The 26,082-nt window shown below is 60.0% G+C and overlaps 2 protein-coding genes across 5 annotated transcripts in view; one reads left to right on the top strand and one right to left on the bottom strand.

Annotated features, from left to right (window-relative positions):
• CACNA1A (calcium voltage-gated channel subunit alpha1 A) overlaps positions 1-20,132 on the top strand; it is a 129,314-nt gene extending 109,182 nt beyond the window's left edge. For 2 of the 4 annotated variants that reach the window (XM_059732301.1, XM_059732300.1), the window contains exons 40-51: positions 574-701; positions 3,972-4,068; positions 8,269-8,374; positions 8,660-8,767; positions 9,267-9,367; positions 9,519-9,628; positions 9,822-9,957; positions 10,420-10,533; positions 12,306-12,341; positions 14,603-14,810; positions 15,693-15,907; positions 18,398-20,132. In XM_059732301.1, the coding sequence (XP_059588284.1) occupies positions 574-701; positions 3,972-4,068; positions 8,269-8,374; positions 8,660-8,767; positions 9,267-9,367; positions 9,519-9,628; positions 9,822-9,957; positions 10,420-10,533; positions 12,306-12,341; positions 14,603-14,810; positions 15,693-15,907; positions 18,398-18,877 (1,839 nt within the window). In that variant the 3' untranslated portion in view covers positions 18,878-20,132. The remainder of the gene's footprint in view (positions 1-573; positions 702-3,971; positions 4,069-8,268; positions 8,375-8,659; positions 8,768-9,266; positions 9,368-9,518; positions 9,629-9,821; positions 9,958-10,419; positions 10,534-12,305; positions 12,342-14,602; positions 14,811-15,692; positions 15,908-18,397) is intronic. The other 2 variants (XM_059732303.1, XM_059732302.1) reach the window with 2 other exon arrangements.
• A 3,632-nt stretch (positions 20,133-23,764) lies between these two features.
• On the bottom strand, positions 23,765-25,623 carry IER2 (immediate early response 2). The gene has a single exon (XM_006262762.4). It carries the CDS (start codon positions 25,050-25,052, stop codon positions 24,309-24,311), a length of 744 nt encoding a protein of 247 aa, XP_006262824.1. The 5' UTR covers positions 25,053-25,623; the 3' UTR covers positions 23,765-24,308.
• Positions 25,624-26,082: the final 459 nt, after the last annotated feature.

The raw sequence follows: 26,082 nt of genomic DNA, 5'->3' as shown, positions 1-26,082 counted from the left end.
GGGACTGTTTACCATGTGTGCTGCAAGTGTGTGTGCACCCAGATCACATATTACATGCATGTGCTGGTAGGCCTCACCCTGTGTGGGTGTCAGCACATGGATGAGCTATGAGTGCATTGACAAGAGCGCACAAGAGTGGATGTGTGCACTGTGCAGATTGCATGCACCAACAGTCGCATACACGTGTAGGCCCTCTTGTGTACTTCCGAACTCTTCGTGTGTTGATTTGCACACACCTGCCCACATTAGTGCACCACATGCATGCTGCGCGCCCACACAGTGGGAGCCACCTGCCCATGTCACCATGTGTGGCCTGTGGAAGCATGTCGGCTCCACTTCACACATTTGCCATATGGGGAGGGTATCTCTCTGGCTTGGGATGCACCCCTGTGGTCACGTCTACTGTATGTGCTGGCCCATGTTTGGGCAAGGATCCCCCAGGAGAGCAGGGTGATGGGCCTGGGACCCTGGGAACCCCATGGATGCAACCTGGTGTGGCCCCAGGGGGATCCCCACAAGATCAGGGCCCCTCCAGGTGCCTCCTAATGGGTCCATCCATGCCACTGGATCTAGATGCTGAACCTGTTTGTAGCTGTGATCATGGATAACTTTGAGTACCTGACCCGCGACTCCTCCATCCTGGGTCCCCACCACCTGGACGAGTATGTACGTGTGTGGGCCGAGTATGACCCTGCCGCCTGGTAAGGACCCCCGCCCTCCCCATAGGCATCCCCATGCCCCCCCAGGCCCCAAGAGGGGTTGGACAAGCTGGGGTTGCAGGGGTTCTGGCAAAGTGGAGCTGTGCAGGACAGGGCAGGGTATAGGGAAAGTCTAGCTGGTGAGAGCTGGGGGCTCAGACACCTGGGTTCACTCCCCACTGTGGGAAGGGAGTGGGGTATGGTGTGTGAGAAATGGAGGGAGCTGGAAGCCCAGATGCCTGGGTTCTTGCCCAGCTCTGGGAGGGTAGGTGGGGCGGGGTGGGGGACAGCTGGGAGCCCAAACTCCTGGATTCTCTCCTGGCTCTGATATGGGGTGAGTACTTGCCCAGCAGCCCCTGGCTCTAATCCAGAGGGCTCAGGGAGAGGCAAAGACCTGGCTGGGTGGGCTCCAGGTCTGCTGCAGTGCAGTCTGGGGGATATGGTTTTGGGGAGTGGCTCACCCAGGCCCCTGGGAATCTTGAGGGATGGCAGCATCCCCCACCACAAGATGGGCAGCATTTAGGATCCAAGACACTGCCCCCCACCCCCCAAGCCATTGCCTGGGGGTAGATCCTAGACAGACTCAGATGGAGCCCGGGAGACCTGGGGCTGGGGAAAAATGCTTGGGGGGGGGGAGGGGTGTAGCTGCCCACTAACATTTGCTTTTCCAATTGTAGGTTTTTCAGCTGGATTCTTTTTCCCTTCCCACCAACACATACCCTTGCCAGATCTTGGGGTTCCCATAATGCCCTTGTGCACTGCAGAGTGCCTAGGGGACTGCCCTGGCCCCCCTCTGGGGTGGCTTGCCCTGCCCCCCCAGCATTCCATAATGCCCTGAGGTCACACAGTACCCAAGGCACTGTACCCCAACACCCTTTAGGATATCCCGCAATGCCCCGGGGTTTCCCATAATGGCCTGAGGTATCACAGAGTACCCAGGGCTCTGCCTCTATCCCCCTCTGGGATATCCCATTATGTCCTACTGCATTAGAGTGCCCAGGGCACTGCCCCTATCACCCTCTGGGGTTTCCCATAATGCCCTGGGGTATCACAGAGTGCCTAGGGTGCTGTCCCCACCACTCTCTGAGATATCCCATCATGCTCTGGGGCGCCACAGTGTGCCCAAGGCGGTGCCCCTATCACCTTCTGGGATCTCTCACAACGCCATGGGGTTTCTCACAATGCCCCCCCTGGGGTATCACAGGGGGTCTGGGGCTATCCTGGCCAATCCCACACTGCCTTTGGGGTATCTCTGGGATCATCGCTGCCCTGGGGCCCAGGAGGGTGCCTGAGGGCAACATAAGCTCCCCACAACTCCAGGGCACCCCAAGGCAGGGGTGAGGGACAGTGCCAGGCATGTGCACATGGCCCTGTTGGCCCCAGGAGAGCTGCACAGACCCACCCGGTGTTCCCTGGGGTGAGGGGAGGAAGGTGAAGGGGGCTGGGGGGCGTCTTCATAGCCTGTTGGACCCAGGTTTGATGTGTTCACTCACCGCCAATCCTACCTGGCAGACCCTGCCCAGCCCAGGGAGTGGAGCCGCCCCCCACACCTGTGCCACAGGTGGGGCACCATTGCTTCCCCCCCAGCAGTGGTACGCAGCTCCTCCCTGCCCCTACAACCCCCCCAAAAAACAGCTCCATCTGGAACCTGTTGGAAGGCAAAATCTGCCTGGCTTCAGATGGGCTGGGGGCCTCAAGAAGCAATCAGGCCTAGCAGTTGGACCCTGGAGTTTTGCCCCGACTCAGTTCTGCTTGTCCCCAATCCCTTCACCCACTGTGAACTTTGCTCCCTGCCTGAGTTTCCCCATGAGCTGGCCCTGCTTCCAGCCAGGCCCGTGGGTGCGTAGTGCCTCCCAGCTCCCACTGGAGCCACATGAAGGCAGAAGTTATTGGGTCCCCCTCCCTGTAGGACCCCCCCGCCCTGCACTCCTTGCTAGGGAAACTGAGGCAGCCCCCAAAGTTGGCTGCTCTCCCCCCAATCCATCAGAACTGATCAAGGACAGTTCCCCTCCCAGGGAAACTGAGTCAGCCCTCCCCACAGCCAGTGACCCTTCTCCAATCCATCAGGACCAATCAGGTTCCCCTATTAGACCTTTCTCTCTCCCAGGGAAATTGAGACAGCCTTCCCAATCCATCAGAACCAACTGGGTCCTGCCCTCGAGTCCCTCAGCCTCCCAGGGAAAATGAGGCAACCCTCCTAATCTATCAGAACAGATCAAGGACCCCTGCCTCTCCTTCCCAGGGAAACTGAGGCAGATTACCCTCCTTCCTGCCTCCCCCTTGTTGCCCCCACCCCAAATTCATCCGCGGGTGTTTCTCACGCCCAGTGGCATCTGCACTAACCCCCCTCCCCTCCCTGTATTCTTCTTGCAGTGGCCGAATTCATTATAAGGATATGTACAGTTTATTACGCGTTATATCTCCCCCTTTGGGCCTAGGCAAGAAATGTCCTCATAGGGTTGCTTGCAAGGTTTGACTTACACTAAAAACCTGCTAGCGTCAACGGAATGAATGCGGCTTACGGTGTCTCGGCGATATATATATGTCACCTGGATACATATATATACACACATGTACACGTACACACCTCCCATGCCGCCGCCCCCCCCCCCCCCCGCACTTCAGACCTGACTGGGGCTGTCATGAGCCTAGAGAATGTCTCCCGCGGGGGCCGCTGCCCAGACCAGCACGGCATGGAGCCTCTTTGCTTGCTCTCTCTGCTCCTGGGGGGGGGGTCTTGTGTGCCCCCTCCCTGTTTGCATCCAGCCCCCCCAAGCCCTGGGGACAGCCAAGACTGCATTGACACCTCTGCCATCTCCCCCCTCCACCCCACCTTCTCCTTTCCTTTCCTCTTCCCCCATACCCCAACATTGGCTACTCTAAATCTCTCTCTTTCTCTATCTCTCTGCCCCCCTATTTTTGCTCCAAACCAGGGGGGTTCCCCCCCTTTCACCCCAAGATCACAGCAAAGCAGTTAGGCAGGGGCTGAGGTTTCTCTGATCCCTTCCCCAAATGTCCAGCTGGATCCGGGGGCTGGTTAAGTGCTTTGCTGTGTCTAGGCCATAAAGGATCTCCCTCCACCCCTTGCAACATGCTTCTGCCCCCAAAACTACCCCGCGGGTCAGTGACACATGGGACCAGGAAGCTTTTCTTTCCCCTCGAAACACTGGTTTGATTCTCTGCTTTCTTTTTTTTGTTTGTTTGTTTTTTCCGTGCCTTTTTTTCCCACTCTTTTCTTGTTGTTTTTTTTTCCTATTATTTTTCCGCTCCCAGGGGCCGGCTGACTTTCACCGACATGTATGAGATGCTGAGACACATGTCCCCGCCCCTGGGGTTAGGGAAGAAATGCCCACCCCGGGTTGCTTATAAGGTAGAATAAAGTGACATGCCCCCACACCTACCACCCCCTCTGAAACAGCCATCGGCCCCCCCCACCCCACCAGCCCAGGTTTTATATGGTGCTTTTGGATCTAGCCATCGGGGAGCAGCTCCCATGAGCTGGGAGCTCTCAGCTTTTCTTTCTTTCTTTCTTTCTTTCTTTCTTTCTTTCTTTCTTTCTTTCTTTCTTTCTTTCTTTCTTTCTTTCTTTCTTTCTTTCTTTCTTTCTTTCTTTCTTTCTTTCTTTCTTTCTTTCTTTCTTTCTCTCTTCTTCCCCCCCTGCCCCCCCCTTCCTCAATCAACTCTTGAGCAGCCCCATGTGCCTGTCTGACTCTGTTAGTGTTTCATGTTTCAGAGACTCCATTATGGCCACGTAGCTGGGGTGGGTAAGGTGCATGTTCCTCTCCCCTTCCCAGACTCTTTCTCCTGCATCCCTCTCTCTGGTCTGGCTCTAAAGCAATGAGCTCCCTACCGTCCCCCTCACCCCCAACCCAACCCACTGCTGGGGCTTTGTTGGGAAGATAAGCCATGCAGGAATGACCCCCCTCCTGGCTACTTCCCAGCCAAAGAGGTCATGAGCTGGAGGCTGGGGAGACAGGATCAAGGGGGGTTTGGTTGAAGGTACAGTATGATGGGTTCAGATCTGATCTCAGGTGAAACCTCTTTGTTGGCAAAGCTGTGAAGCAGGAGGACGGATGCCCAGAGCAGTGTGGGGGGGAGGGGGGGAGGCGGTGTCCTCCATCCTTGGAGGTGCCCATGGAGAGGTTAGACAGGCATCCGTCAGGGATGATTTAAGAATAGCTCTGCCTACACTCTGCTCTGGGGATCTCCCAGGCTGCTGGGCTTTGCTGGTTGCTGCATGGGCCTGGGATGGAATATTTCCCCCTCCTGCTACTACAAGTGTCAGGGTTTATTTCCCCTTTCCACAGAGGCATTGGGTTTTGGCTGCAGCCCAGGCTGGGGATTGCAACTGGGCTGTGCCAGTGTTGCTGCTGGGACTTGGCCCCAGAAAGGTCCTGGCTACAGGGTTGTGCCCCTCAGGGTCAGACTGATTTGGGGTCAGGAAGGAATTTCCCTCCCTGCTCAGACTGGTATGGATTGGGGGGTTTTGCCTTCCTCTGTAGTGGAGGCACAGCCTCTGCCTGAGCTTATATTAACAGCTTTTTACAGGAGCAGGATGTTGGCCACTGGTCTCCCTGCCTTTCCTGGGGCAGGGTTGGGTGTGATGCCTGGTGTTGTGTCAGGGCTGACAGTGTCATTTTGCTCAGAGGTTGGATGGATGATGGATTTGTCTGTCTGGGCTGCTTTGGACAAGGCTGATCCTGCTTCAGGCATGGGTTTGGACTCTAAGATCTCCAGGGTTCTTTCCAGCCTGGCTTTGCTGTGCTTTCTAGGGTGGGCAGGATCAGGACAGGAGCTGGGGCTGAGGTATCCACAGGGTCCTGATGGAGGAGCACACACTGGTGCCCTCATCCAGTCAGGGGTAAACCACCCCTCCCAGAACCAGTCAGTACTGGTGACTGCAGTAAGACCCATCCACAGCTCCAGAGGAGGGGTTAGACTCCATGTCAGGAGCTACCCCTGGACCCCTTTTGCCAGCTCCTCTAGCTGGCCTCTGGGTGCCAGGTGCAGGGCCTTGCAGAAAGGACTCGGGTGCCTGAGGCTGAGTTGGCTCTGGAGCTGAGGCTACAACAGCTTGGTGGCCACCCTAGCCCAGAACAGGATGGGACACCATGACCTCTGGCAAAGCAGGGGGTGTCTTGCTGGAATGGCTACTCCAACCTGAATCTCAGCCTTCGTGGTGCCCCCCCACCCTGGCCAGGCCCAGCTCTGGGCCTGGTTCCTATACACCCCAGGCTGGAAGCACCCCCTGTCTGTGCCCAGCCACCTGGTGGGGGCTCCCACATGGTCCCCTAGCTGGTTCCTGCCCCCACAACCTCTGTCAATGCAGTTCTAACCAGTCTCACTGTTTCTCTCACTGCCCCCTCCTTCACTGGGTCTCCCCTGTCTCCAGCTCCCACCCCTATGCCCCCCATCCTGCCCATCCCACCCACTGGCTCTGACCTTTTCCAGTCTTGCTTTGCCCCCCCACTCCAGCTTCTACCCCCTCCTTGCCTATGATCCCACCCTACTTGCACCGCCTGGCTCTCCCACTCCACCATATGCCCCATCCTGTGCTCTGAGGCACTGGGTAAAGGCTGGCCCATCTGGGCATGCCATTGCAGCCCTGGCTTGACTAGAACCTCGGAGCTGTGCGCCCCCCCCCACCCTTTGCTTCCAAGACCCAGGGGCAGGGCAACAGTCTGGACTGCTCTGAGCCAAGCCAGGTCCCTTCTAGGGTGTGGGGGTGGAGGTCAGGGGCCAAGCCAAGCTCTCCAGCCCAGGCATTAAGGCTTGGGTTGGTGGGTAGCTTGATAGGGACAGAGAGACCCATGTCTCCCCCCACTCAGGTCAGACTGGCACAGATTTGGGGGGATGAGAGTGGGGGTTAGGGTCTCCTTCCTAGGGCTTTCCATGGCCCCCAGCTCTGTGGGTTCTGGGGGTTGGTTTAGAAGATCACTGCTGGACTTGTCAGCTGGGTGGCAGCAGTAGAAGGCTTTTATCCTCCAGAGGCTGGAGAGCAAAGGGCAGGGCCAGAGAGGAGGCCCCCTGTGCGGTGATGGGGGGCCAGGTCTCCAAGGCTTGGGGGGGTAGGGGTTAGAGGAGGTGGGGGTACAGTCAAGACACCTGGGTTCTGGCCCTGGCTGCAGCAGGAAGGCACTGGGGGTGATTTCCCCGCCAAGCTCCCAGGTTCTACCCAGCACTGTGCTCTGGGAGACCAGGGGGTAAGTGTCTGCCCTGCGCCATGCCTCGGTTTCTCTGTTTGGCCTCCCCCCTCCTCCCCCCCTGCCAAATCCAACTGCTTGCAGCCTGATCCACAGGCTGTCCACCCCAGTCTCTGCCCCTTGCCCCCTTCCTCCATGACTCCAGCTGTCCAGAAACAGGGGGGGAGACTCCTGACCCCCCCCCCGCTAAGACCTCTGTAGGATCACAGCATGGACCTAATCCTGCCCCTTCCTCCCTGGAGCTGCCATTGCTTCCCCTTCCTGCCCCAGTACATTGTGGGAATATCCTATCCTGTTGTGGTGTTGGGGGGGGGGGCAGGGGGGCTTATCCCATAGCCCTGATGCATATGGCCTGTGCAGGGCTGTGTCTGGGACATGGCTGTAGCCTGGTCCCAGTACAATGGACCATCCCTGGCAGCCCAGGATTGAGGCCGCAGGCAAAGCTGGATCCCTATTTTTCCTGGGGGCAGAGTGGGGGACAAAATGGCATCAACTGGGGGGAGGTTTCTGGACACCAGGGTCCCCTGTCCCAGCTGCCCTTCTCCATCCCTCCTTTCTCTCTCCCACCCCCCTAAGGATCTAAACCCCACCCAGTCTTCCCCTGAACCCCCCATCTTCATCCACCACCTCTCTGAGTCCCCGGCCCCAGCCCTGGTTCTGTCCCCTCAGCCAGCTCCTAGAAGCTGTGTCCCTGGAGCTATGAATGAGTCTCTGTGCATGGGTCTGGGCTGTGCATGGGCATGCTGGGGGCATGAGCTTGCCATGGGGCATGTGCTTGATGCTTGTCTGGGGGATCAGGGTGGGGCAGGAGGTGGGAGGGCTGCCTTGTAGGGCAACCCCCCCCCCTTCACCCTGTCTCTTAGTTTTTTATTTGTTTTGCTGCGGGATCTAGTGGGTGCCAAGCGCGGGGGCCTGGGAGAACTCTGGGCACAGCTGGCAGGAGGTGGGCTGAGCCAAGGGGTGCCCCCCTGGACTCCTGGGTTCCATTGCTGGAGCAGAGTCAGGGGAAATATGGAGGCAGCAGTTGTGGATCCAGGTCTATCCAAGAGCAAGTGGGGGCAGGGAATAGGAATGATGGGAGGAGGGGGGCAGGTTGGAGGCCGGGACTCCTGGGTCCCATCCCCATCCCCAAGCCAGTCTTCACATGCCTCAGTTTCCCCCCTGCCTGGCCATGGGGCTGATGTACTGTTATGGGGGTGGCGTGACAGGCTTGGGGGGGTCTGGGTCCTTAGCCCCTTGGTGCAGGCCGGGTGGGGGTGTGGGAAAGCTGAGGGTGCCCAGAGTTCTCCGGGGGAGGGAGGGAGGGACCCATGTGCCACTGGGGAGGGGGGCAGATGCCATGTGACACCTCTGTTCGGTCTTTGCAGAGGCTGCTGCGGATGGACCTGCCAGTGGCTGATGACAACACGGTGCACTTCAACTCCACCCTCATGGCCCTGATCCGCACAGCTCTGGACATCAAGATTGCCAAAGGCAGGGGCTGGGACCCCACCATCACCACCACCCAACCCAGAGCCTGGCAGAGGGGGGTGTACCACTGAGGCTGAGGGGTGGTTGGGGCTCAAGGCACCATGGGGAGGAAGACCATGATGGCTGCAGGACTGGCCTCTGCCAACAGGGAGTGCTGTGGGGAGGGGGCAGGACTGGCTATGTGCGTGTGGGAGGGGGGGGGTGTCCCAAGTACCCCAGGTAGGAGCTGCCTGCTGGGGGGCGCTGGGTGCCCAAGAACCCCCCTGACCCAGCACCGGGTGCCTGCAGGAGGTGCAGACAAGCAGCAGATGGATGCAGAGCTGCGCAAGGAGATGATGGCCATCTGGCCCAACCTGTCCCAGAAGACCCTGGACCTCCTTGTCACCCCCCACAAATGTAAGGACCCCTCCCTCTGCCATGGGCAGCATGTTTTGCCCAGATCTCCCACCTGTCATCTCTTGCCAGGAGTGGCATGTCCCATCCAGACACTGCCCCCTCCTCCCCAGGATCGCCCCCTCCCTCAGTCCACCCCACCCCACCCCACAGGGGCAGCACTGCTCCGTGGTGCCTGGGTGGGGGCATGCCGAGCTGGGAGTCCAGCTGCCTGGGTCCTCATCCCAACTCTGGGAGAGTATTGGGGTCTAGCGGGGAGAGTTGGCAGTATGGAGAGGTGGGAATCAGGACTCCTGGGTTCTCTCTGCAGCTCTTTGAAGGAAAGGGTGGAGGTGGGGTGGTAGAATGGGGGTGGGGAGTGGTAATGAGATTCAGGACTCCTGGGTTCTTTTCCCAATGGGGGCCAGAGGCGGGGGAGGGACCAGCCCTGGGGGATGTGGGGGCAGGGTGGGGAGGCTGCACCAATGGCTCTGGGCCTCACACTATATTTGCCCCACCCCAGCTACAGATCTGACAGTGGGGAAGATCTATGCGGCCATGATGATCATGGAGTATTATCGGCAGAGCAAAGCCAAGAAGCTGCAGGCCATGCGGGAGGAGCAGGTACCAAACCCCAGTGTCATGCCCAGCCCTGCCCCCTCCATCACCACCTTGTCTCAGTTTATCCTGCTGCAGGTCCCCCATAGGGGCTGGGCGCAACCCCCCTCTTTGCCTCCTAGTTCCCTTTCTCATTCACCCCCCGGTGTCCCCACAGAATCGGACACCACTGATGTTCCAGCGCATGGAGCCGCCATCTCCCGGCCAGGAGGGGGGTCCTGGGCAGGATGCACTACCACCCCCTCCCCTCGACCAAGGAGGAGGCTTGTAAGTTCTGGTGGGCCTGATCCTGCCCCCCCCTCCTCCCCAGCCAGGGATCATGCCCCTCCCCCCACAGCACCCCCTGCAGGGCCAGGCTGGGGCTGAGGGGCCTCAGACCTGCCCTCCCGCCCCACAGCGCCCCCTGCTGATGGCCATGGGTCGGGCGGGGGGGGCTGGGGTTGATGGGGGCTTGTTGCAGGGGGCACGAGGGCGGCATGAAGGAGAGCCAGTCTTGGGTGACGCAGCGTGCCCAGGAGATGTTCCAGAAGACAGGCACCTGGAGCCCTGAGCGTGCCCGCCCCGATGATCTGCCCAATAGCCGGCCCAGCTCCCAGGTGCCCCCTGCCCCCATCCCAAAGTGCCCCATGGTGGGGAGGGGGAGGACGGGGGTGAGAGCAGGAGGGGCTGGGAGCTCGGATGCCTGGGTTCTCTGCTCAGCTCTGAGAGGAGATGGGGTGCTCGGAGGTGAAAGCAGGAGGGGCTAGGAGCCCAGATTCCTGTGTTCTCTCTTGGGGCAGGTGGGTGAAAGCAGGGAGTGCTGGGAGCCTGGACTCTCTCCCAGCTCTCAAAGGGGAGTAGGGGCTGATGGGTTAGAGCAGAGATTGTAGGTGAGAGCCCGGATGCCTAGGTTCTCCCAGGACTGGTGGATTGGAGCAGGGAGTGGGATGACAACAGGAGCCGGTATCTGGACCCCAAGAGACTTGGGAGGTGGGGCATGAGCTCAGGGACTCCTAGGTTCTCACTTGTGGGGAAGCCTCCTTCTCTTCCCCCACTTAACACACAGCTGCCCCCTGCAGTCGGTGGAGATGCGGGAAATTGGCAAGGACGGCTACTCAGACAGCGATCACTACCCCCCCATGCAGGGGCATGGCCGAGCTGCCTCCATGCCACGGCTGCCTGCCGAGAACCAGGTGAGGGCACCAGGTGGTGCTGGCTTAGGCTGGGGGGAGACATTGAGACCCCCCACAGCCCCCTCAGGCCCTTCCGCAAGAGCTGCCAGTTGGCTGCCACATTCCAGCATTTCCCCAGCTAGGGGTAGGGGGGAGTTCCATGCTGTGGCATACCATGATGGTGCTGGGGCCTGTGGGCTGGGGACATGTGTGTCACTACCTGCACCAGTCCCAACCATGCATGCTGGGAGCATGGGACTCTGGCGCCTCCATCTTGGGAGGAAGCAAGTGCAGTCCCTAGCACTGGGTGGTTGCAGGGGGCTGGGCTGCTGTGGTGGGGTGACAAGATAGGGAGCAGGGGGGTCTGGCACCCTGGATGCCTGGGTTCTCTGCAGCTCTGGGAGGCAAGTGGGGGCTGGGGGATTTAGAGCAGGGAGAGTTGGGAGCCCAGATGCCTGGGTTCTGGTCCAGCTCTGGGAGGGGAGTGGGAGGAGGTCTGGGAGCCTGGATGCCTGGGTTCCCTCCAGCTCTGTGCGGGGAGTGGGACCTTCTGGGTAAGAGAGGGGGTGTTGGGGGGAGGTTGTGAGCCTGGACACCTGGGCTCTCTCACTGTGCTGTGGGAAGGGAGTGAGGGGTTGCTGTTTGAGCAGGGGGCAGGAGCCCAGACACCTGGGTTCTCTTCCCGCTCTGCTTGCCCCCAGTGCCCACTCATGAGATTTCCCACTTCCCGCTGCTTCTATCAGGCTTGTGACATGAGCTTCCCATGTTGGCATGGCGCATGCTGCCTAGCAACAGGTGGGGGGGGTGCAAGGGAGGGGTGCTCACCCTATCTCTCTTAACAACAACACCCCAGTGTGGCTTGCAGGGGGGACGAAGGGGGAGGTGGTAATGATGACGCATGAGCTGGGCAGTGCTGGGCTCAGCATGGGGCAATGGCATTGAGCCGCATGTGTGTGTGAGCGTGAGGACACGTGTGTGTGAGCGTGAGGACACGTGTGTGTGAGCGCTGCACCAATACACTGCACATGTGTCCATGCAGGGCATCCATGAAGCAGGGTGAGGGGGCGCTGGACACCTGGGTGCCCTCCCTGTTCTGGGAGGGCAGTAGAGCTAGCAATTAGAGCAGGGGGAGCTGGGAACCTGGACACATGGGTTCCCTTTCTGTTTGGAGGAGAGGAGCAGGGCATGCTGGGAGCCCAAATGCCTGTGTTTTTTTCATAGCTCTGGGAGGGCAGTACTGCTAGTGGTTAGAGCAGGGTGGGGCTGGGACCCTGGACACCTGGGTTCTCCCTGCTCTGGGAGGCGGGAGGGATCCAGCACTTAAAACAGGGGCATCAAAACTCTGGGCTCCTGGGTTCTTTTCCCCCACACCACTTTCATCGCTGGGTCCCTGCAGGCTGGAGCTGAACAAGGGCCAAACCAGAGTCACTTCAGGACCTGGAGTGTCCGCACTGGGAGAAAGGGGCAGGGGGCTCAGCCTGCTTTCCCCTTGCTGGCTAATCCGGATTCACTCCAGAGGGGCCTGTGTAGATGCTTATGGCATTGCTGCTCGGGTGGGGGGGGCTGATCCCAGCCCACTGGGGCTATTGCTGGGGGTGGGGGGCAGAGCTGGGCTGCAGCTTGCTCTGGGGCTGGCGCTGTGTTGGGGGGTGCCGGGAGCATGCTGGGGGGTCCTGCCGTGCTGCTGTCCCCTGTTCCCTGGTGTCCCTCCCCATCTCATCTCCCCCCCCTGTATTTATCTCCTGTCTCTCTCTCTCCCTCTCTGTGTGCACCGCCCTGCCTGGCCCCTGCAGCGGAGGAAGGTGCGGCCCCGAGGAAATAATCTCAGTGTATGTACCGCCGCAAGGCCCCCCAGCACCCTCCCTACCCCATGCCGTGGGCTCGTCCTTGGATGGATGGACAGATGGACACAGTCCATGGCTTGTCCATTGTCCCTGACTGCCACCTACCTACCGTCCCAGCTGTCTGTACGTGTGCGTGCGCTCATGCGTGTATCTGTCTGTCTCTGTCTATTCATCTATCTGTGTGCATGTCTTTCTGTTTGTCTGTCCCTGTCTATCTCATTTGCTGTCTGTCTGTCCTTATAGCTGTCTCTCTATCTATCTGTGTGTTTGTCTTTGTCTCCCTGTTTGTCCCTCTCTGTCTCTCTCTCCCTTTCTCTGCCTGTCTCTGTTTGTGTATTTCTGCCTATCTACCTGTCTCTCTGTTTGTCTTTCTTTCTCTTTTTGGCTGGTCTGTCTCTATCTCTATTTGTATGTGTCTTTCTGTCTCTCTCTCCCTTGAGTTCTCTCTCTGTCAGTCCTCATACCCCATTTCTATCCCCACCCATCTTTCCCCATTCACTTCCTTTCTAGGTGTCCATCTGTCTGTCCATCTCTCTGCAGCCTATATCTCGAGGCCCATAATCACCCTGCTCTCTCTGTTTGTCTGTGCCCATATGCCCTCCATCTCTCCCCCCACCTGCTTCCTCCCCAAGTCCTTCCCCCTCACTTTTCTGCCCCATCTGGTCCTTGTCCATCAGACCGGCCCCACGGCAGAGTCCTGTGCCCCGGCACGGCCCTGCACCCCCTGCCAGGGGATGCTGTACCAGGCAGCCACAGCCTTCAAAAGCAGCATGGTGCATACCCCCCAGTCCAGCTCTGTCTGCTCCTAGCAGGGCTCCTGGACCCCCTACCCCAAGTGGCAGCAGGGGGCAGCCTCTAGAATGGGCCCCTCCAGCTGAGCCTGGAGGCAGAGGGCAGCCAGCAGGGAGCAGCCAGTGGGGCTCTGTGTCTTGGGGCAGCACCCAGCAGCCCCCATCCTGACCAGGGAGCTATGCATTACTATGTATTAGATATGTTATGGTAGTGCCAGGGACCGGCACCCTCTTGACTATGCCCCTAATGTGCAGGGAGCTGTACATTTGTATATTAGATGCATTACAGTTGTGCCAACCACCCATTAGCATGACCAGGATGTGCAGGGAGCTGTACATTACCATGTATTAGCTGTATTATAGTAGTGCCAGTCACCCACTAGCAGGACCATGATGTGCATTACTATGTATTAGGTATATTATAGTATACCTATATTACTGTAGTGTTAGAGACCCTCCTTGGTGCCTCCTTCCTGACCAGCTGCCTGATGTGCAGGGAGCTGTACATTTGTATATTAGGTATATTATGGTAGCACCAACCACTCACTGCCCTGACAGGGACCTGCATGTGCCGGGATCTGTACTTTTTGTCTATTAGGTGCAGTGTGGTAGTGCCAGGGACCTGCCCTCTCCTGACCAGTTCCCTGATATACAGGGAACTGTACCTTACTATGTATTAGATGTATTATGGTAGTGCCAGAGATCCTCCTGACATGCAGGGAGCTGTACATTCATATGTTAGGTGTGTTGTGGTAGTGCCAACCACCTGCTGTCCTGACCAGGACCTGGATGTGCATGGATCTATATATTCTGTGTATTAGGTTATTACAGTAAGGCCAGGGATGTTGGCTGGGCAGCTTGATACCCACCCTGGGCACAGGGCAAGAGGGCATCAGCCTTGGAAGAGGGAGGAGGTGGGGGGCGGGGTTAAAAAGGTGGGTCTGAGAGCCAGGACGCCTGGGTTCTCTCTCTGGCTGGTGGGATCTGCTGGCTAGCAGGAGGGGGAGCCAGGACTTCTGGGTCCTTTCCCAAGGTAGAGCATAGACCAGCGATTAAAAAGGCCTGGGCATCCCAGTACTCCTGGGTTGTCTCGTTTAAATGGAGCGTGGCATGGTGTGGTGTGGCATGGTGCCGGGACTCCTGGGTTCTTTTTTCAGTTGGTACGTGGGAGCAGAGGCAAGACCTCTTGAGTCCCAAGGCTGTTGGTGGGGGAAGCAGCCTAGAGGCCCTGCTCTGTGCCTTTGTTTCCCCATCAGGCCAGTGGAGTGCACTGGGGCTGAATCCCAGATGTCCCTAGGGGAGGTCCATCCCTCCATGGACTCACCATGTCCATGTAACAGCTCCATGGGTTGTTGGGGGAAAGGTGTGTGCTCCTTGGGGGGTGGGAGGGATCCCAGCCACGTCCCAGCACCCACGGCCCTGGTGCCTTCTGTGTCTCCATCTCTCTCTGCACAGACTATCCCAGATGTCAGCCCCATGAAGCGTTCGGCCTCAGTGCTGGGGCATCCACGGGCCCGGGGTATCCGCCTGGATGACTACTCATTGGAGCGCGTCCCCCCTGATGACGCACAGCGCCATCACCTGCGCCGCAGGGACCGGGACCGGGACCGTGCCCACCGTGCTTCTGACCGCTCACTGGGCCGCTACGCAGATGCTGATGCAGGTCTGTGGCTCCCTCAGCCCTTGGTACCCCCTTGATCCCCTGACCCTCATGCCCCCCAGCCGTGCTCCCCGCCAATGTCTCCCAGTGCCTGGCCCCTTTCCATGATGCTTCTTGGTGCCCCCACAGGCCCTGGCCTCTGATGCCCCCTGCCCCTGCCAAGCCCCTGCCTTTGCGTCCCCAGCCCTGGCCCCTGACTCTGGTGACCCCGCAGCTCCCTGAGCCTGTGCCATCCCACCGACAGTGACTGCACAGCAGATGCTTTGGGTTTCTTTTTTGTGATGGCAGGGACCACGATGTGGGACACTCATGCAATAGCATGGCCTATGCTGTGAGTCTCTTGTGCAAGTGCATGCCAGGGCATGGGATTCCCACATGATTGTATGATGGGCTGCAGGACTCTTGTGCAATTGCACGGCCCAAGTCATGGGTCTCTTGTGCAATTGCACGACAGGGCACAGGAGTCTTGTGTAATTGCATGACAGGGCACAGGATTCTTATGCAATTGTATGGCAGGCTGCAGGACTCTTGTGCCATTGAACAACCCAGGCCACAGGTTTCTTGTGTGATTGCATCAGGGCAAGGGACACTTACGCAATTGCATGACAGGTCGCAGGATCCTCTTGTGATTGTACAGTCCAGGCCATGGGTTTTGTGCAATAGCACAATAGGGCACAAGAGTCTTGTGCAATTGCAAGACGGGGCACAGGAGTCTCATGCAATTGCACAGCTGGGGCTACAGGTCTCTTATGTGATTGCACGACAGACCACAGGTCTCCCACGTCAGGGTAGGCCTTGCATCACCCTCTTCCCCCACAGCCAACATGATTGGGTCTCTCCCGCTGGCTCCCAGTGAGCTCCTTACCTGTCCCACCCTCTTGGCAGGCCTGGGCACGGACCTGAGCATGACACCGCCGTCGGGTGAACTACCCCTGAAGGAGCGTGATGGGGAGCGTGGACGCCCCAAGGACCGGCGACATCACCACCACCATCACCACCATCACCACCGGCACGAGGATGGGCGGCCTCGCGACCGTGACCGCGACCGCCGCTGGTCCCGTTCCCCCAGTGAGGCCCGCGACCACCCCCCGCCCCGCCAGGTGGGTGCCCCCTACCCCACCCCCCTCATCCTCTAGGGCCCCAGTGGGGGTAGGGGGGAAGAGCAGCTGGGGCTGGAGCTAGAGGTGCATCTAAGGAGATTCCCCATATTGTGATGCTGAGAGCCCTCCCACAGGGCAGGGGCCTAAAGGGGAGGAGTGGGCCTGATCCTGTGGGAATGATCCCTGCCCCAGCCCTACTCCCAGCCCCAGCCAAACATCTAAGTTGGGGGGCAGGGGGAGAATGGGTCTGATCCTGAGCAGGAGGGAGGGGGGAGCCAGTCCAGGCTTCAATGGGTGATGACCTAGTTCCTTCAGAGTGGGGGGGAAGAGGAGGGCCCGGGTCCTTGGTGGGATGGGGCAAGGCCTTGATCCCCCCAGCATTCCCACCCCCTCCCTTCACTCTGGGGCTTGGAGGGGTCTGGGGGGGCAGGTGTCTTGAAGTCCCTTCAAGCCCTCCATTTCCATGACTCCCCCCAACTGCTTGCCCCACCCTCTCCCCTCACCACGGCCCCCCACTCCCTGCCCCCTCCTGCTTGTTTCCTGCCTCCTCCTCCTCCTCCTATCCCCGCTCCCCCCACTGCGCGTGCAGTTTGGTGGCGGGTCTGGCCCTGATTCATGTTTCTCTTCGTGTTGCCCGCTTGGCTCCGCTGCCCCGGCCAGGGGGGCACAGGTAGGTGCCAGCAGAGCTCCCCCACTGCCCACCCGGACCCATGTGTGTGCTGTGACCCCTGTCCTGGGTACCTTGGGGCTCTGCAATGTGGGAAAGCTTGGAACAGAGCTGACCTGAGGCCAGGCACACGTGTGAGCTGCACAGGTAGAGAGGGGGCGGGGTCATGTGGGGGGGCACACATGTGTGAGGCCTGCAGCGAGGTGGCTGCTTTTGTGGTGCATGTATGTGCAATATCCCCCCACCATGCCTACAGGGGAGCACATGCACATGTGATGTGCAGATAGGGACTACCTGTGTAGTCACACATGTGTAATATGCAGAGAGGGAGGTACATGTGGGGTACACCTATGTGATAGGTGGTAGACATGGGGCACATGCATGTAGGACAGAGAGGGGTACATATGGGGTACATGTGTGCCATGACCCCCTCCTGTGCATATGTGTGGGGTACATGACATGCAGAGAGGGTGGGTACATGGGAGCACAAGCTTGTACAACATATGCAGAGAGTGGGCAACATGTGGAGCATGTGTGTGACATAGTACACATGGGGGACATGCACGTTGGATAAAGGTGGGACACGTGAGACATGGATGTGACATGCAGAGAGGAGGGTACATGCAGGGCATGTGCAACAGAGAGGATACATGTGGGGTGTGCATGTGTGAAACACAGAGGAAGGTACATGGGGAATGCACTACATGGACGTGCAGAACTGGGCATGCGCACACAGGGTATATACCACCGCCATGTACAGCAACATGGGCACACATGTAGCCTCTGCACATGCATGTAGATGGGCATGTGGGGGGCACAGGTCTGCACCACACATGCATCAGACACATGCAGCCAGGAAGCCCAGCATGGACATGCCACAGAAACATGGGCCTATCCACAACACATGCGTGACACACGTGCAGCAGTACAAGCAGCTCTGCTGTGGGGGGACACACGTGGCACATGCCAAATGCAGGCTGCACGCTGCTCCCTCCCCATCCCCTGCATGCAGGGGTGGAGGGAAGGGGGCTGCCAAGCTCCTAACCTTGCTGATCCTAATGCCTCCTGTCAGGCCATGCCCCACTGCCCCCCTGTGTCTGTTTCCCTCCTTGCTGGGGCAGGGCATTGCCCGAGCAAGGGGGGCTTTGAGCACCTTTTGGCGGGGGGGGACCAGGAAAGTGGGCACCAAGAACACGGCTGTGGAGACCCTGAGTGCCACCCCCCATTGCCCTCCGCGTTGACCCAGTTCTCTCCAGTCCCCAGCTCAGCTCTGTTCCGTGCCCCGCCCAGACCCAGTGCGCCACCCTACTCTGTTGACCCCCCCACTCCCTGGCTCCAGCTCCATCCCTGCTTTCCCTCTACCCTCAGGCCATCAGCACCCCCCCACAAATCAGACCCTCCCCCCCACCAAAGTCTCCATTGATCATCTCTCTTCTCACAGGGTTTCCCCTTCCACCCTCTGTTTCTTCCTTCTTTCTGCTCTTCCCTCCACCCCTTTCTTTGCTTTCTGGCCTCCTGGCTCCTTCTGTCTGGTTTCCCCCATCCTACCTCCCCCTGCCCCATTGCTGTGGGTGTTCTCTGTGTCCCCCCATCCTTGATTCCTACCATACCTGCTGTCCCCACCTCTTCCTGCCACTCCACCCTTCGTTAACTGTCTCTTCCTTAACTTACCTGCCTCCCCACCCCTTCGTTAACCTCCTCGTCTGCTTGTTTTTTGTCCTGTTTCTTTGCTTTTCTCTTTGTTTTTTTTTTCTTTGTTTTTTTTCTTTTTTTCCTCCTTCTGTTGCTTTTTGATTTCCTTTTTTGTTTCAATTTTCGTGTAGGGCAGTAGTTCGGTCAGTGGCAGCCCCGTCCTGTCCACATCGGGGACCAGCACCCCACGACGGGGGCGCCGCCAGCTGCCCCAGACCCCTGCCACACCCCGTCCACACGTGTCCTACTCACCTGTGGTGCGGAAAGCTGCCCCCCCGGTGCCTCGCCGCCACCCCGACCCAGCACCCGAGAGACCCACAGCGGCCTCACCGCGCAGCTATCGCCACGCCAGCAGCCGGTGGCAGCCCCCTGACGCCCCCCCTGGTGCCCATCACAGCTATTACCGTGGCCCCGAGTTCAACGAGACCCCCCATGGCACCCCCAGGACTTGCCGGGCCACGGCCTCGCCCTCACGCCACGGCCGGCGCCTGCCCAACGGCTACTATCACAGTCAAGGTCACGGCCACGGCCCCCCGAAGGCCCGGCCGGCCGGGTCCCGCCATGGCCTGCATGAACCCTACAGCGAGACTGACGAAGACGACTGCTGCTAGCGGGGGAGCTGGGGGCGGGGCGCCCTGCACATGCTCCCACAATGCATCTACACGCATGCACCGGGTGAGGGGGGGGGGCTGGGAGTCCACACTGTGCCCTGGGGGCAGGCATGGAGGGGCATCATGGGACACGTGGTAGGGATGGGCCAACTCGGGGTGGGAGAAGTGGGGAAGGGAATCGGGTGCCCTCCAAACCCCCCCAGGGGGAAGCTTGGAGCCATGACCTGGAGGATAGAGGCCTGGAGAAATCCCGTATCCCTCCAGCTTCTGCCCTCAGCTTCTGCCCCAAGGGGGATCTTGGAGCCATGACCTGGAGCACGGAGAATTCCCCTATGCCCCCCGCTTCTGCCTCAAGGAGGAGTCTTGGAGAAGTGACCTGGAGCCCTGGCGAATTCCCCTACCCCTCCAGCCTCTGCCCCAGGAGGGGGGGCCTTGGCACCCCAATTTGGAGGATAGGAGGCCTGGAGAATTCCCCTCCTACTCCAGCCTTCCTCCTCATGATGGGGCCTTGGAGCCACAGATGGAGCCCTGGAGCAGCTCCCCCAAGCAGGACCGTGACAAAAGAACGGGGGAAAAAGACAAAAAAAAAACTCTGCTTTTTTCCCCACTGTCCCCCCTGAGCTTCTATTGATGAGTTTTATCATCTCAACCTGCAGCAGGGACAGCGCCTGTGAGCCCATGTCCCCTGCCCCTGCCCCTTTACATGCCTACACACACACACACACACACACACACACACCAAAGGCCTGACACATGGAGAGGAGTGCTTGCTGGTTATACCAAACCCTTACTATTACTGCCTGCAGAGATAAAGAAGAAAAAAAACACCCCCCCCCCAACAGACAAAAAAACCCCCAACAACTTCCCAGCTACAGAAACACCAGTATTTTTTTTCTCTTCCTGCCTGAAACCAACCAACAGAAACAAAAGACTCCCAACCCCAGACTCAGAAAAAAGCCGTCAAAAAAAAAAAATATATATACATATGGAGCCGGCCTGGCGGGTTCTATCTTTTTTTTTTCCCTACATTGTTTGAGAGAAAAAAAAAAAAAAGCCCCCCCGAAAAAAGAAAAGAACCAGAGACGGACATAACCCAACAAACCATGGGCTCGGGACTGAGACGCATTGCATGAAAAATAATGAGAAAAAAAAAACAGAGTTAAAAAGACACAGAAAAAAATAATAAAAACCCCACAAAAAACCTACAAAAAAATCCCACCCCCCCCAATTAAAAAATATGAGAATTTTTTTTTGATTGACGGGTGCTTGGTGGTTTTCAGCCAGATGCCTGTGAGTCCTTCCCTGCTTCCCACTGGAATGTGTGTGTGTGTGGGGGGGGGTCTAAGTCTTGGTTTGATTGCAAAAGACAGGGGGAGGGAAGTGGGGGGTGCCAGAGTTTAGAGAGAACCTGAACTGCTTGCTAGGAGTGGGGGGAATGGGCAGAGCCAGGTGGGTGGGATGTTGGTGCCCGACTGGGTGGGAATGACCCCTAGTGTCTGCCGGGCAGCTGTGAGGCAGTCCAGGCCTCACCCACCTGGCTTTGCACACACCCACCTCTCTCTCTCTTCCTGTGGGGTGTGAGCTGGGGCACAGCCAGGCTGTGCTGGGCACAAGGAGCTGCCCCAGCTTGGTTGGGGGTGCAGTGCAGACAAGGGGCCGTCCCAGGGAGCAGGTGCCCCGGGATTGAGGCCTGGTGGCACTTTGGATGCAAGGACCAGGCCTGAGCCCCCTCGGAGCCAGGTCCAGGGCTGTTTCAGTCATGGCCCTGCCACCACTGACCTGGCCAGAGAGCCTGGGGGCGGTGAGAGCAGCCCTGGTGGAGATTGAGGTAGTGCTGCAGACTTCAGCCAAGACCCTGCCCCCCGCCAGCCCCGTGCCTGTCCCGCATCCCTGTACCTGCCCCCTTGCCATATTTCTGGGAAGGGCCAACAGGCCCTGCAGCCTTACCCCAAGCCCTGGCTAGTGTTTCATCTCCTTCCCCAGCCTGGAACGAGCCTCCATGCGTGCCATTTGCGGGGGGGGGGGTTGATCTCAGAAGAAAGGGCCTGGGGGGAGGGGTGTTGAATGTGAATGCTGTTAGCCCTGGCGTCCTCTGGGAGGAGACAGGGAGAGCAGAGCCTGGCTCTAGGCTGGGGGGAGGGGGTGGCTGAAGGGGGCCTCCCACTCCCCCATTCCAGCCCTGGGGTGCCCTGGTGGCTGCACCCCCTGCAGCCACCAGGTGGTGCTGCCTGCTCAGCTTAGCCCTGAGGGCAGAAGAACAATTGGGGGGGGGGGGGGGTGTGGCGTGAGGGGAACCAGCAGGGCAGGGCCAGGGGCTGCAGGCCAGGAGTGAGGGGCTCAGGGACTGTGGGTTGGGAGTGAGGGGCACAAACTGCTGTGGGGGAGGTCAAGTGCTGCAGAGCAGGAGTGAGGGGCACTGCACCAGCAGGGCTTGGGGGCATGGGCAGGGGGCTACAGGTGGGGAGTGAGGGGGCAGACAGAGATGGGCTGGGAGGGGGGGGGGGATGTGGAGCTCATTGCCTCCTCAGCACAGGTCCTGGCAGCCTCCCCCTCCCCCCATAACCAGGGCCTTGGCCCCAAGCCCTGGCACAGAGGGAAGTTCCCAGCTCAGGCAGGAGGAAGCTTGGGGGGGGAAATCCCCTGGGCCCAGCCCTTTCTGAAGGTGGAATTTCCGGCCCCCCCCAGGACATCACTCCCCCCCCCCCCCAAGCATGGGAATGGATGGGGAGGCAGTCTTCAACATTCCCTGGTTGCTGGCAGTGGGGGGTGCATTCAGGGGTCTGGTTTGTCCCTTACTGCCTCTCCCCCTGCCCCCCACACCAGGCCCCCACTGTCCTATGGGCCCATCCCCCTCCCCCAAGTTTGTCATAATCCAAGTTTGTCATAACCCTCCCCCCAACCCTGTCAATGGGGCCTGGATCTACACCCCCCACCTCCCAAGCCCCATTGCACAAGCCAGAGATGGGAGTCAGGTCAGAATATGGGGCTGGGGGAGGGGGGGGCAGGTATCAATCTACCCCCGGCCTGATGTCATCACTGCCGGGGGGGGGGGGGGGGGGGTCATCCTAGTTCTAGCCCAGCTCTGGGAGAGGAGTGGAGTATAGTGGTTAGAGCTGGGAGAGGGTGGTCCAGACCCCTGGGATCTCTGGCCCAGCTCAAAGGCAAAGGATGGGTTTGTGGGGGAGCAAGGAGGTTGGGGGAGGCAGTGAGCCACTTAATCATGAAGGTATAGGGCCCCAACCCCTGGGTTCTCACTCATCCTGGATGTCCCCTGTTCCCAGCTCAGACCCAGGCCCAGAAGACCACAGCCCTAGTCTCCTCAAACCATTAAGCCTCTGCTCTGGGCATGTCCCAAGTGTGTCAGGCCTCTCACCTGCAGCCATGCAGGTGCCTCCTGCCTGCCCCCCCCCCATGAGGAAGTTGTGCAAGAAGGAAATGCAGCACCCTGCCCCCCCGCCCAGATGAGGCTTTGCTGAACATCCGGCCCCATTCAGTTCTTGGCGCTGAGAAAAGAACCCAGGCATCCGGGCTCCCAGGCCTCAGACCCAACCCCCAACCCAGGTATCCCAACTCCCATGAAAGAACCCAGGTGTTCAGGCCACCACCCCCACCCCCAATGTCTACACCCCTGTTTCCCCACCCCTCAGGGGGCTCAGACAAAGCCCAACTGCCAAGAGCCTGGCTATGGGGAAACTGAAGCAGAGTTGGGGGGGGCGGGTGAGGCGGGGGGGTGACATGGCATTGGGTGGGGGAATGAGGGGCACCAGCAGGCTCTCCCCATCTCCAAGGAATTCCCCAGCCAGTGATCCAACCCCTCTGGCACCAAACCACCCTGCTCCAGGCGCACATACGTTCTCCCTGCTCCTGGGTATACACACCCACACACAGACATGCACAGAACCCAGGCATCCAAGACACATACACATGGAACCCAGATGTTCGACACCCCCCCCCCCCCCCCGGAGTCCAGAAGACAAAGACACACAGAACCCAGGTGTCTGGGATGGGGACGCACATGCACACGCACACACACAAGCCCCACAACAGGGTATGTCTCACAAGGCATCTTTATTTCCTTTATAAAAATAATTCCCCAAACAACAATAAAAAACCCCATGATTTCCCAGGTATAAATTACACCGCATGTGGAAGGGGGTGGGAGGGCAGGACCCCTGCTCCAGCCCCTGCCCCACCAGGGCCTCCCCGCCAGCAGGGAGGGGACTGCTGGGGCTCCCCCTAACAGAACACACCCCTCCACACACAAGTGTCCAGACAGACAGACAGACTCCACAAGCACAGGCGAGCCTAAGCATGGGTGTGGGGGTCCCAGCAGCTGGGCTGTAGGTGGCCTTAAGACCCCACATGTGTGTGCCTGGGTACACCTAGCAATTGTGGGTGGGTGAGTGTGGACACCCAGAAGCTTGGAGAAAGAGAGAGCGTGTGTGAGTGCACGTGTGTGTGTGAGAGAAAGAGAGAGAGCGAGCATGCACCAACTGGGAGCATGTGCACATCCCCCGGATGCCTGGGTCCTCTGTGTGTGGGTGTGAGCGTGCATACACACCCAGCAGCTGGGCCCTGGGGGCGGTGCGCCAGCCTGACGCCATCACACCCAGCCCTGTCCGGTTGGACCGGCTGTGTCTGGCAGGGAACAAAGGGCGCAGCCCAGCTCCTGCGAACACCCCCTTGCAGGCTGCCTCCAGCCCTGGCGGGGTGGGTGCCAGGTTGTAGCTATCCACCTCCCGCCACCCAGCAGGCCTCAGTCCTTCACCTTGACCTCAGCCCCCCCAGCCTGGCATCCAGCAACCACTTCTTCCCAGCCCCCCGCAGAGTTGCAGGTCACACACACACACACACACGCACACACACACACCCCCCCCCCCCCCGAGACCATCCCTCCCCCCACCCCCCACCAAGTCCAGGGGACTTTGGCACCCTTTCCTCCTCCCCTGGCGCGGCTGGTGAGTCAGGCTTGGCCTCCCACGCCCAGGGGATGGGGGGGCAGGAAACTCCCTGCTGGGTGACGCAACACCGGTCATAAGAACTGTGTGTCATCCTTTGGCCCTAGTCTGCACCCCCCACACTTGCACACAGACACACCCAGCCCTGAAACACGCACAAGGCCTCCAAGGGGGACATCCAACCCCACAGTTAGCCTCCTTCCAGATTTACCCTTCCCTGCCTGACACAGACAAAGCAGAGCTGAAGGCAGGCAGCTGCTGCCCATGCCCTGAGAAAAGGGCATCAGTCCAGGGCAGTATCTCTCGCCATTTGGATGCCTCGGTGGGGCCTGGTCACCCCCTGGCACTGGGGCGGAGTCCTTCGGCAACCCTGGCTCCGTGTGCATCTCTCTCTGCCGTGTGCGTCTCTCTCTCTGCCGGTGGGTCCTGGGGTCAGGAGCCAGCCCAGGCGACGAAAGGCAGGGCCAGGCCAGCTAGCAGGCTGCCACAGCTCTCACCAGCAGGCCCAGGACCCCCTGGCCCCGGCGACAGGGTGGGGAGGGCACAGCAAAGCGGCTCTGCAGCACCTTGGCCAGGCTGGGGAAGGGGCCCTCCTGCCTTTGCGGCTGCTGGTCCCGCTCCTCTGCCTCCAGTCTGGCTTTCTTGCTGGGTGCCAGCCCCGCCTCAGCCGCCCCGGGCTTGGCCCAGCTCGGGCTTCGGCGCTTGCGGCTGGGCTTGGTGCAGGGGCCCCGGACTGGCGGCGGCCGGAGCTCGGCGCTGCTCAGCTGCGTGTCCACGGCCGGGGGCTCCGGCTCCGCCGCGGGGGCACAGTCCATGGGATCCAGATCCGATGCGTTCACACAGTCCGTGGGAGCCGGATCCGCCGCGATGGAACAGTCCATGGGATCCGGATCCGCCGAGTTCACACAGTCCAGGGATTTCGTATCCGCCGCGATCACCTGGTCCATGGGAGCCGGATCAGCTACGCTCACACAGCCCAGGGGGTCTGGATCCGCCGCCTTCCCACGCTCCAGCGGCTCCAGCTGCGGGGGCTCCGGGCCAGCCCCGTCCTCCTCGCCCCCGGCTCTGGCTGCCAGGTAGAGCTCCCGGGCACTGCGCAGGACCTGGGAGAGCTGGAGGCTGCGGTGCAGGCGGAGCCCCCCGCGCTGCAGCCGCGAGTGGTAGAGCTTCCACACCGACAGGCTCATGATCCGCTGCGCCTCCTTCTGCACCTCCATGCTGCCCGGATCCGGCTGCTGCACGCGTGGAGGGGGGGTCACAGGCGCCTCCCACGCGCTCCCCTCCGAGGGGCTTTTGTTACAAAATGCAGACTTGCTTAATCGACCGCCTCCTCGCAGTAACAGGCGTCCGGGCTAGAGCCGACCGCGCCCAGCCTCGCTGCTTTTATAGCCCCAGTGATCTCAGCGCCGGCTCCCCCACCCCTGCCCGCCCCCGCCCCCGCCGCATCCGGCAGCGTGAAGCCAAAGGAACGGGGGGCGGAAATACCAAGGGGTGGGGGAAGGGGGAGGTGAAGAACCCCCCTGCGCGAGCAAGAGAATGATTTGCAATGTAAAGGAGGGGAAGGGGGCAAGGGCAGCTCGTGTAATACAAGGAGTAGGGGGCGAGTGCAGTCCGTACAATGCGGGGGTTGCGATAAGTTGCACGTGATTAATGCAACCCCCCACCGGGGGGGCACTGGGAGCAATAAGGGTGGGGGGGCAAGAGCAGCACTGCTGTGGGGGGGAGTTGGGGAGACTCGCGGGGATTTATTTCACGCTCTCTCCCCCACTTATGCATGGCGTCTGGGGATTTATTTCACACCGACCCCCCCCCCATCGGGGGTTTCCCAGCCCCGACTCCAGGCAGCAGCAGCGGGAGGCGAAGGGTGGAGGGTGCTGCCCGGGGGAGCATGGAAATCCCCCCCTCCCCCCGCTGTCTCCTTCCCACGCGCGATTTCCTGGGGTGCTTCCTCTTTAAGTGGGCGGGGCGTGGGAAGCGGGGTGCGAAGGCTCCGCCCCCTGGTGACTGTTTCCATGACTGTGGGGGGGGTGAAGATGGCGCGAGAACGCCGCGGGCGCCGGTGTTCCAGGAAACGGTGACGTAGGCCGCCCTGCGCTTCCTCCTACCATATTAGGGCAAAGGGGGGTGGAAGCCGGGAGGAGCTTCCTTCCGTGGGCTCAGAAAGAGGAACCCCTCTTCCTCAGCCCCCTCCCGCGACACCTGGACCCTGCAGCGTCATTGTTCCGCCCCCCGCACATGGACCGCCCG

Source organism: Alligator mississippiensis, chromosome 8 (genome assembly GCF_030867095.1).
Source record: "Alligator mississippiensis isolate rAllMis1 chromosome 8, rAllMis1, whole genome shotgun sequence".
In the NCBI taxonomy this organism is placed as follows: Eukaryota; Metazoa; Chordata; order Crocodylia; family Alligatoridae; genus Alligator; species Alligator mississippiensis.
The sequence above is the reverse complement of the archived record's forward strand: the minus strand, read 5'-3'. Positions and strand labels throughout refer to the sequence as shown.